General features: G+C 43.7%; 1 protein-coding gene across 1 annotated transcript; it reads left to right on the top strand.

Moving 5' to 3' along the window:
• Window positions 1–943: 943 nt before the first annotated feature.
• srl (sarcalumenin) lies at window positions 944–4,407 on the top strand (the record flags this gene model as incomplete). Its single annotated transcript, XM_064958991.1, has 1 exon — window positions 944–4,407. A coding segment is annotated over one exon (815 nt), but the record flags the coding sequence as incomplete, so codon positions are not given.
• Window positions 4,408–11,897: the final 7,490 nt, after the last annotated feature.

Below are 11,897 nucleotides of genomic sequence, written 5' to 3'. Positions count from 1 at the left end.
TAAATGGCATGCAACTGTGACTCCTGACTGTCGAAGACATTGGTGTTAAATGGCATGCAACTGTGACTCCTGACTGTCCAAGATATTGATGTCAAATGGCATGCAACTGTGACTCCTGACTGTCGAAGACATTGGTGTTAAATGGCATGCAACTGTGACTCCTGACTGTCGAAGACATTGGTGTTAAATGGCATGCAACTGTGACTCCTGACTGTCGAAGACATTGGTGTTAAATGGAATGCAACCGTGACTCCTGACTGTCGAAGACATTGGTGTTAAATGGCATGCAACTGTGACTCCTGACTGTCGAAGACATTGGTGTTAAATGGCATGCAACTGTGACTCCTGACTGTCGCAAGACATTGGTGTTAAATGGCATGCAACTGTGACTCCTGACTGTCGAAGACATTGGTGTTAAATGGCATGCAACTGTGACTCCTGACTGTCGAAGACATTGGTGTTAAATGGCATGCAACTGTGACTCCTGACTGTCGAAGACATAATGGCATGCAACTGTGACTCCTGACTGTCGAAGACATTGGTGTTAAATGGCATGCAACTGTGACTCCTGACTGTCGAAGACATTGGTGTTAAATGGCATGCAACTGTGACTCCTGACTGTCGAAGACATTGGTGTTAAATGGCATGCAACTGTGACTCCTGACTGTCGAAGACATTGGTGTTAAATGGCATGCAATTGACTCCTGACTGTCGAAGACATTGGTATTAAATGGCATGCAACTGTGACTCCTGACTGTCGAAGACATTGGTGTTAAATGGCATGCAACTGTGACTCCTGACTGTCGAAGACATTGGTATTAAATGGCATGCAACCGTGACTCCTGACTGTCGAAGACATTGGTGTTAAATGGCATGCAAACATGACTCCTGACTGTCCAAGATATTGATGTTAAATGACCCTGTTTCTACCTCCTCCCTCCAGGCTATCCCTTCAACGATGTGTGCCAGTGGTTCATCGATCGTGCCGACCTCATCTTCGTGACCTTTGACCCCACCAAGCTGGACGTGGGCCTGGAGCTGGAGATGCTCTTCCGCCAGCTGAAGGGCCGTGAGTCCCAGATCCGCATCATCCTCAACAAGGCAGACAACCTGGCCACCCAGGACTTGATGCGTGTCTACGGTGCCCTCTTCTGGTCGCTAGCACCCCTCATCAACGTCACAGAGCCCCCAAGGGTCTACGTCAGCTCTTTCTGGCCTTTCGACTACGCACCCGACACCAGTCGCGAGCTGTTTAAGCGCGAGGAGATCTCCCTCTTGGAAGACCTAAACCAGGTGATCGAGAACCGCATGGAGAACAAGATCGCCTTCATCCGCCAGCATGCCATCCGGGTGCGCATCCATGCACTTCTGGTGGACCGCTACGTTCAGACCTTCAAGGACAAGATGAGCTACTTCAGTGACCCGGACCTGGTGTTCAAGGAGATCGTGGACGACCCGGACAAGTTCTTCATCTTCAAGTCCATCCTGGCCAAGACCAATGTGAGCAAGTTCGACCTGCCCAACCGTGAAGCCTACCAGGACTTCTTTGGTGTGAATCCGATTGGCAGTTTCAAATCCCTGTCCGCCCAGTGCTCCTACTCAGGTGGCTGCCTGCTGGACAAGATCGAGAAGGCCATCACCAGTGAGCTGCCGGGTCTTCTAAGCAGCATCAACCCAGGCAAGGCCCCCCCCGGCCTGTCCTCCTGCGAGGCCACTGGATGCGGAGACAAGCCTAAGAACCGCTATCGGAAAAACTGATAGAATACGAGAGAGAGGAGGAGGGAAGAGAAGAAAGGAAGAAGAGGAGGTGTGAAGGAGTGATAAAGGAAAAAGTGGAACGGTGACATTGGTCAGACCCCGGTCTTGTCAGAAGCCTGTAATGTTGTTGTTTGAGGAGACAGAGAAGGGAAGGGTTCATTTAGAGGGTTGTTTCTCAGGAGAACAAGAGGTGGTGGTGTGTTGAGGGTTTGGGGAGAGGAAGAGATGGAGGGAGGAAGGGTTTGTGTGTATGATTTGGCAGCTGAGAATAATAGTTGCTTGGAGAGATGAGAAGATTACAGAATAACTCATCTCCCTCCTCTCTTCCTTGCACAACCACAATGAACTGTCTGTGATTGCAGGAAAAATATGTAAAATTGTATTTAAAAAAAATTGTGAGACTGAAACAGTCAACCACCAGCTCCCTTGTATGTGAATAAAATGGGAAATTGGAAACAGGAGTTGCCAATTTGTTTTACAAAATCTTATTTGAAAAATGCATTGCAGCAGGTCTCAATTCTCTGCGACGTTCTTTGTCTTTCTTTTTGAAGTCTGGGTTCAGTCCTTTCCACAGACATTAGATCTGGATCTTTTTTCTCTCCTATGAAGGCATTATAAGCTCAGCCTTTAGGTGGAATAACACTGTCAAGATACCTTTTAACACTGCATGTTAGATGACAGATGGTATTTATTTAACAACAGATGATATCATAGGTGCATGTATTTTCCTTTCTCACTTTGAACTTTCAATAATGTTCCCTTAAACAACTGACAAACCTTATGGTGCAGTCCCAACAAACTCTATGTACGGTGCTGTAAGATGGTCCACTCTCTTGGCCATCTTTGTTTTATATGCTTCTTCTTGCTCTCAGGTTGTTGACAGCCTGTGATATGAGCAGAGACGAAAGAGGAAGCAAGACATCCTACTCCCTTATTTTTTCTGGTTCATATGCAGTCCATGAACTAAGTAGACCAGACCCAGCTGTTATCACATTGGTGTCTATGGGAGAACACCCCTTAAGCAGACCAGAACTGTGACCATTTTATTCAATGGTAAAAGGCCTGAGTGGGACATCTTCATTTATCCACTATCTTTTATATGAGCAGTGTCTTGAATGCAGATGTCAGGGTCATGATCTTCACATCCTATTGGTGGTAGGGAGGGGTGATGGGGTGGGGTTTTGGGTGTACTCTGATTCACTTCTTAACTATGCTTACTTTGCTGTTGTTGTTTGAGTATATACATTTGCTAGCTTAGTTGCCAGGTCTGTTTGTGCTTTAGCCCTTCTATCATATCGCATGACAAAGTACAAACAGAGAAGAGTTGGCTAAAGCACAAACAAGTCTGGCAACCCATCCACGAATCTTCCATTGTCTGATAGGAATTCAATATTGTATTTCAAAATTTTCTTTCTCCTTTAAAATGATACGCTTGCCAGCTTTTTAGCTGAATGACCAACAGGATATAAAAGTGAAACATGTTACATGAATGATGGAGAACCTTCTCATGGAGTGACAGTAAATAAACCAAATGTTGTGTTTGAGTGTGACATGTATGACTTTATCCATTTCTTCTGCAGGTTAGCGAGCCATTTACAGGTCTTGTAATAATTATGTATCTTTCATCCCCACTGTACATAGCTCAACATAGGTAATTGATTACACGAGTAGCCAATCATTACAAAACATAGATTGTTACACAGTTATATATTTATTACACAGTATAATGACACATTGCAACACACAGAAACTAGTGCCAAGAGGTTGTATTGGGTTTTCTGAGAAAGATTGTTGAGTAACTCCCTCTCAGAGGATGCATCCTTCAGTTCAAGTTTAATTTATTGCCTTCATGCGCTCTAGAACAGTGGGACTTCCTCTGCTCTTTAGGGAGAGGTAAAGAAGAGAAGTAGAAGGGAGGAGTGAACAGATTCATGACTATTGGCAGCCCTTTGACCCCTGACCTCTGTGAGAGTTGAGGGCTGTGGGTAGAAGTCACCCAAAGGCTCAGATCTAGGATCAGCTTACCCTCACCTAACCTTAACCATCAGGGGGAAGAATGCAACACTGACCTCAGATCAGGGTCTCGGTGCACCTTCATCCTCCTCTAAGCTGAGGCTGCTGAGCTGAACTCTCCTGCTACAGCCAGGTGGGGATCAACTGGGGTCTATTCAGTGATGTGGAACATTCTAAATGTTGTTGATTGAAGTAGAATGAATAGAGCTGACGTGATTCCCTGTTCTATCTGACAGGCAATCAGATTTGTTCTACTCAAAACATTTCTATCTGAACGTTCTGTAACATTACATCCTCTTGAACAGGCCTCTGATGCTGCATGGGAGGTGCATGGCTCCCGAACAACATTAGAATGAGTAATTGGTGTCCTCAACTCTAAAAGTTTGTAGTAGCAAAAATCATTTTGGGTGCCGGGTTCAAAAGGCAAAATACACTGGACAAAAGGAAAAATCTGCACTCACTGAAATATTCTTGAAGTTTTAATGTATTTTTTTAGCAGCAGAGCGTTATGGCAACAGCCTTCGCCTGAACAATATTATTTTATTCTCCACTAACATCAGATGTCCAATCCCTTCTGTTAACAAACTAGTCACTTATCCTCACCCTCTCTTCCTAACCTTCACTAACCATTGTTGATCAACAGGGCCTTACAATGTTTTATTGCAAAAAAGGGAAAAAAGGAAGAAAAAAATCTGTGAGAATTTTCCTGCAGTAATTAAAAATGGATTCACCTAAATAAAGCATGTGTACAATACTGTGCCTCTGTCAGCTCTGCTCTCCATGCACTGTGTTCAACACGTTTGGTTTGACGTTTGTAGACCTCGTAGGTAACTGTAGTTACAGGGCATGTCCAGCAGAGAGAGATATGTGGTACAGTAGCCTACAGACCACATGGTTCAGTACAGTATCCTACTGTACACATGGTTCAGTACAGTATCCTACTGTACACATGGTTCAGTAGAGTATTCTACTGTACACATGGTTCAGTACAGTATTCTACTGTACACATGGTTCAGTACAGTATTCTACTGTACACATGGTTCAGTACAGTATCCTACTGTACACATGGTTCAGTACAGTATCCTACTGTACACATGGTTCAGTACAGTAGCCTACAGACCACATGGTTCAGTACAGTATTCTACTGTACACATGGTTCAGTACAGTATTCTACTGTACACATGATTCAGTACAGTATTCTACTGTACACATGGTTCAGTACAGTATCCTACTGTACACATGGTTCAGTAGAGTATTCTACTGTACACATGGTTCAGTAGAGTATTCTACTGTACACATGGTTCAGTAGAGTATTCTACTGTACACATGGTTCAGTACAGTATTCTACTGTACACATGGTTCAGTACAGTATTCTACTGTACACATGGTTCAGTACAGTATTCTACTGTACACATGGTTCAGTACAGTATCCTACTGTACACATGGTTCAGTACAGTAGCATACAGACCACATGGTTCAATACAGTATTCTACTGTACACATGGTTCAGTACAGTATTCTACTGTACACATGGTTCAGTACAGTATTCTACTGTACACATGGTTCAGTACAGTATCCTACTGTACACATGGTTCAGTACAGTATTCTACTGTACACATGGTTCAGTACAGTATCCTACTGTACACATGGTTCAGTACAGTATCCTACTGTACACATGGTTCAGTACAGTAGCCTAAAGTACACAATGTAGGCTACATGATTCAGTACATTAGCCTACAGTACACATGATTCAGTACAATAGCTGACAGTACACATGATTCAGTACAATAGCTGACAGTACACATGATTCAGTACAGTAGCCTACAGTACACATGATTCAGTACAATAGCTGACAGTACACATGATTCAGTACAATAGCTGACAGTACACATGATTCAGTACAATAGCTGACAGTACACATGATTCAGTACAGTAGACTACAGAACACATGATTCAGTACAGTAGCCTACAGTACACATGATTCAGTACAATAGCTGACAGTACACATGATTCAGTACAATAGCTGACAGTACACATGATTCAGTACAATAGCCTACAGTACACATGATTCAGTACAGTAGCCTACAGTACACATGATTCAGTACAGTAGCCTACAGTACACATAATTCAGTACAATAGCTGACAGTTCACATGATTCAGTACAATAGCTGACAGTTCACATGATTCAGTACAATAGCTGACAGTACACATGATTCAGTACAATAGCCTACAGTACACATGATTCAGTACAGTAGCCTACAGTACACATGATTCAGTACAGTAGCCTACAGTACACATGATTCAGTACAATAGCCTACAGTACACATGATTCAGTACAATAGCTGACAGTACATAATGTATCTGCATGATTCAGTTTCAGCATGTCTACATTGTGCATATATTCTGCTTAGCCTGATGGTGAGATCATAGCTCCCCACTTTGAAAGAGAGGTAAGCCCAATGATGTGAACACAGGTATATTTACACAATAGTAGTTTTGTTCACTGTTCTCTGATGAAAGTGAAAGGGGATACAAGTGTCAAGGTGCCTTCTGGTTGTAGTTGTTTACTGTGGTAACTAAGAGTCACACAATGCATGCAGACACACACACATACATATTCATAGTTCTTCACATCTCAAGTCACCTCCAGATTGAGTTCTCTCAAGTCCTGACTCTCGCTCTCCCTCCCCTTCCTCTTTCATCTCCTCTTCCTCCCTCATCTGTCGTTCTCCTTCATCTCCTCTTTCACTCCTCTCCCTGGAATGTGTAATACTCTGACGTCTGAGAATGTCTGAACTCATTACTGGTGTGAACATGCTGGACAGGCTGAGGATTTTCCTCTCGTTCTGTTAGGAGGGGATAACCTGTCTGTCTGTGTGTGTCTGGCTACCTGACTGCCTGTGCATGTGTGCATGTGTCTCTGCGTGCATGTGTGTGTGTGTGCATGTGTCTCTGCGTGCATGTGTCTCTGCGTGCATGTGTGTGTGTGCATACTTGTACCTGCATCCATGTGTGATCTCTCTACCATCTTTACATTTTATTATACACTAGCCAAGTGTGTCTGTAAGCACTCTCTCTAATCCTCATCCATCTCCAAGCTTTATCTTGGCTGGGTCGCAGTTGTAAATGAGAACTTGTTCTCAACTGGCCTACCTGGTTAAAGATGAAATAAAAAAATAAATAAAGCCTGACCAGGTTCAGGTGAGCTCTAAAGGTGTCCTCCTCCGTTCTGTTTAATATAATCCACTCTCTTCCTCTCTGATATCCTCAACCCTACAGGGCTACAGACTGGAAAGACCAAACAGGAGACAGTAATCCCACTGCCAGCCTGATCTCTCAACCACACACACACACACACACACACACACACACACACACACACACACACACACACACACACACACACGCACGCATCATTTGAGTCATCAGTCTACAGTGAAGGGCTGACTCAGCAGGGGTTTTACTGGAGTGTGAGGTGAGTGTGTGTCACATACTGCAACTTCAATCATTAAGGGCTCAATCATTGAGGAATCTGTAACACATGAGCTTTACAGATTTAACAGAGCCCTACATGCAGGGTGGGTGTACATTAGTGGGGATATTTAGAGTACATCTCCTGAGATGGAAGATAACTCCGGAGAAGTGGTTGTGAATAAACCAGGGCATAATACAGTCATATTAACCACATCCAATATGGCACCCTATTCCCTTTGTAGTACATTATGTTTGATCCCGGCCCATAGGGCTCTGGTTAAAAGTAGTGCACTTTATAGGGAATATGGTGCCCTTTGGGGCATACATTTCATGTTGGTTATAGCATATTCCATGGGTGCAACTTTTTGTGGGGGGTCATCATTTATAATCCAGTCGGATTAACACTCCAAACAGCCTACCCGACCAATTGGAGGCGTCCACATGGTCCTAAAGCACACCGTTGCCTCGTTTTGTATCACATTCCAATGATAAAACTGGAGGGGACAAAACTGCATCCCAAGTGAAAGTTGTGCCCATGGCATATTAAGTGTTTGCAGATGAGAGTTATCTTCTTAATAATAAAGAGGAGCGACCCATGTTGTGATGTGAGACAGAGCTGGTAGCAGCAACGGCCTATCCCTGGCTGTCAGATGTCCCTCCGTTGTTTGCTGTGTTAGTTTGCCTAGAGATTCTTTATATAGCCGTGGCTGAAAGCCTGGCACCCTTCTCTTCTGTCTCTATGTTTGGGATACAGTGCTTGACAACAAAGCGCAGGGCAGGTTATTTGTCGTTCCCACGAATCCAACCGGAAGGAGCAGGAAGTTACTCAAAACTGTACTTCCCTTCGCACGTCAAGCGGATGGCCTCAATATTCCATTGATGGAAAAAGGTCATCAAATGTCATACTTGAGTAAAAGTAAAGAAATGACTCAAGTAAAAGTCAACCAGTAAAGTACTACTTGAGTAAACGTATTTGGTTTTACATATACTTAAGTATCAAAAGTAAATGTAATTGCTAAAATATACTTAAGTATCGAAATTAAAAGGCATTTGTATAAATGATTTCAAATTACTTATATTAAGCAAACCAGACCCAACAATTGTTTTTAATTATTTTTATTTTACGGATAGCCAGGGTAGTGGCGATTTTAGCATGTAAATCTTGGTGGGGCAAATCTTTAATTGTTTTTTAGATGCATGCCAGCAAAGTCACAACACAACGCTAAACAATACATTCATTGCACTATAATGGTGACAAACGGTGCCCACAAACTGTTAGGGCCTACATAAAGCTGTCCCAAACTGTTAGGGCCTACATTAAGCTGTCCCAAACTGTTAGGGCCTACATAAAGCTGTCCCAAACTGTTAGGGCCTACATAAAGCTGTCCCAAACTGTTAGGGCCTACATAAAGCTGTCCCAAACTGTTAGGGCCTACATAAAGCTGTCCCAAACTGTTAGGGCCTACATAAAGCTGTCCCAAACTGTTAGGGCCTACATAAAGCTGTCCCAAACTGTTAGGGCCTACATAAAGCTGTCCCAAACTGTTAGGGCCTACATAAAGCTGTCCCAAACTGTTAGGGCCTACATTAAGCTGCCCCAAACTGTTAGGGCCTACATAAAGCTGTCCCAAACTGTTAGGGCCTACATGAAGCTGTCCCAAACTGTTAGGGCCTACATAAAGCTGTCCCAAACTGTTAGGGCCTACATAAAGCTGTCCCAAACTGTTAGGGCCTAAAGCTGTCCCAAACTGTTTAAGCTGTCCCAAACTGCCCCAAACTGTTAGGGCCTACATAAAGCTGTCCCAAACTGTTAGGGCCTACATAAAGCTGTCCCAAACTGTTAGGGCCTACATTAAGCTGTCCCAAACTGTTAGGGCCTACATAAAGCTGTCCCAAACTGTTAGGGCCTACATAAAGCTGTCCCAACAGCAGAGCTTTCTTTTCAGCACCATGGAGTGAATCCTTACCACCGCTACACCTGGCTATCAGCGGAGCCTTGTCTGGCAGCGAAACAATTCATTCAGCCTCGTTTATTGCCTTTTTAAAAAACATAGCTGATATGGCTGACATGCTTAAACAAATGTGGTTTTAAGATCTACAAACTATGGCGTAAGGGAACAATGAGAGGATAAGAGGCCATCCTTAATTTCCGATTAAGACGTTAATGAGCGAGCTAAGATGAACGTAGTCAATATAACTATTTGTTCATCACTTTTTAAATGTATTCAGAACATGGGCAGCTCTTATAGTATTCTCCCTGTACTCCAAATCAGAACAGTAGGATAAGTACAGGGGATATATAAGCAGACAATGAAAGCTCTTACAATACTTGATGATGACATTTCTCTAAATCAGGTTATAGGCTACATGTGCACCACCAAGTCAGAACAGTAGGCTATAGTTATGAGGGGGAAAGAGACCAAATAATTAAGGTGAGGCACATGGGCTATGAACAGCTTACTAAATAACATACACTTAGTATTACTTTATTGGCTACAGTATACATTTCTCCTTGGCATATTACATCGCTTATGCAGCAGCATACAATACATTTTTGGACTCACCGTTGTGCTGTGCTCACTTGAACAGGAAGGTGGTGCGGCAGTCCTTCTTGTGGGCAAATCTTGGAAACTTTGTCATCAAAGTCTGGCATTTTCTGGATTCATGACAACTGCTTTCAAGACAACTGGGAACTCTGAAAAAACAAGGTTGAATCATAATGTTAGTGATCTTCAGGTTGGAGCTCTAGAAAGAAGCCAGAGTTCCCGACTTGGAATTCCGAGCTGGATGACCGTTCAAACCTTTTTTTCCCAGTCGGAGCTGTATTTTTTCAGAGTTCCCAGTTGTCTTGAACTCACTGAAGTCTGATATTTCCCAGTTCAGAGTTCCCAGTTGTCTTGAACTCACTGAAGTCTGATATTTCCCAGTTCAGAGTTCCCAGTTGTCTTGAACTCACTGAAGTCTGATATTTCCCAGTTCAGAGTTCCCAGTTGTCTTGAACTCACTGGTCTGATATTTCCCAGTTCAGAGTTCCCATGGTGAACTCACTGAATCTGATGTTTTTCCAGTTCAGAGTTCCCAGTTGTCTTGAACTCACTGAAGTCTGATATTTCCCAGTTCAGAGTTTGTTGTCTTGAACCACAAGTCTGATATTTCCCAGTTCAGAGTTCCCAGTTGTCTTGAACTCACGGAAGTCTGATATTTCCCAGTTCAGAGTTCCCAGTTGTCTTGAACTCACTGAAGTCTGATATTTCTCAGTTCAGAGTTTCCAGTTGTTTTGAAGGCGGCAGAAGTCATGCTGGATTGACCGCATGGTCAATGTATTCAACCTTTTCTGGCCCATGGTGTTGAATGTGAATGTTTATCCTTTTAAGCTTGGAAAATACCCTTAAACCCAGACTTGGACCACAAGCAGGCAGGGGAATAGCAGGCAGGGGAATAGCAGGAAGGAGAATAGCAGGAAGGAGAATAGCAGGCAGGGGAATAGCAGGCAGGGGAATAGCAGGCAGGGGAATAGCAGGCAGGGGAATAGCAGAAAGGAGAATAGCAGGCAGAGGAATAGCAGGCAGGGGAATAGCAGGCAGGGGAATAGCAGGAAGGAGAATAGCAGGAAGGAGAATAGCAGGAAGGAGAATAGCAGGCAGGGGAATAGCAGGCAGGGGAATAGCAGGCAGGGGAATAGCAGGCAGGGGAATAGCAGGAAGGAGAATAGCAGGCAGGGGAATAGCAGGCAGAGGAATAGCAGGCAGAGGAATAGCAGGCAGGGGAATAGCAGGAAGGGGAATAGCAGGAAGGAGAATAGCAGGCAGGAGAATAGCAGGCAGGGGAATTGCAGGCAGGGGAAGCGAAATACTAATTGCTTTGCAACGCTTGCAGTTGCCACTGATTCCTTCCAACCCACTCATGGTTGAATTTACAATTTCCAACTTGTTGTGTAATGTTTATGTCCAATGGCCGATGACCACCAATATGTTTTATCTAGAATTTCTCTTCATATGACAAGGATTGAAAAGGATTTGCCAGTAGATTGTCAATGTGATCCATGATGATGACTACTTGTCTTGCTAGCTAAGATTTTGAAAGTATGATGTTGACATGTACAATCAAAGCTACGGTAGATATAATGTGATTTGACGTAATTTTATCTGTGGCCAATGACCTTGAGCCTTTTTAGATGGGCACTTCTATGTAAATCTATGGCAGCACCCAAGGGGCCTGAACTCCCTGTAGATTTTGCAGTGATGTAGTGTCCCCATGAGTGACAGAACACTGAGCCAATCATGGTACAACTATAGAAGATTACTAACCCCGACACTCTGTATTTTCTGCTGGCTGCCCCTCCACCACAAAAAGCACTGAACCAGGCTGAAACACCTGCAAATGTGTTTTTACATTGTTTGCAAACTGATATATGTCACACAGTAATGCTAAAATAACATGCGAAACAGGCAGGGCTCAAACCAGGTGGGACTCCGCCCCACCTGCCCTGATTGACGGGTCGCCACTGAGCCAGGGGCATTCTCCAACACTTAGACACCATGTACAAACAAAGCATTTGTGTTTAGTGAGTCTGCCATATCAGAGGCAGTAGGGATGACTAGGGATGTTCTCTTGATAAGTGTGTGAATTGGACCATTTCCCTTCCTGCTAAGC

This window comes from Oncorhynchus masou, unplaced genomic scaffold, assembly GCF_036934945.1.
Source record: "Oncorhynchus masou masou isolate Uvic2021 unplaced genomic scaffold, UVic_Omas_1.1 unplaced_scaffold_1432, whole genome shotgun sequence".
In the NCBI taxonomy this organism is placed as follows: Eukaryota; Metazoa; Chordata; class Actinopteri; order Salmoniformes; family Salmonidae; genus Oncorhynchus; species Oncorhynchus masou.
The sequence above is the reverse complement of the archived record's forward strand: the minus strand, read 5'-3'. Positions and strand labels throughout refer to the sequence as shown.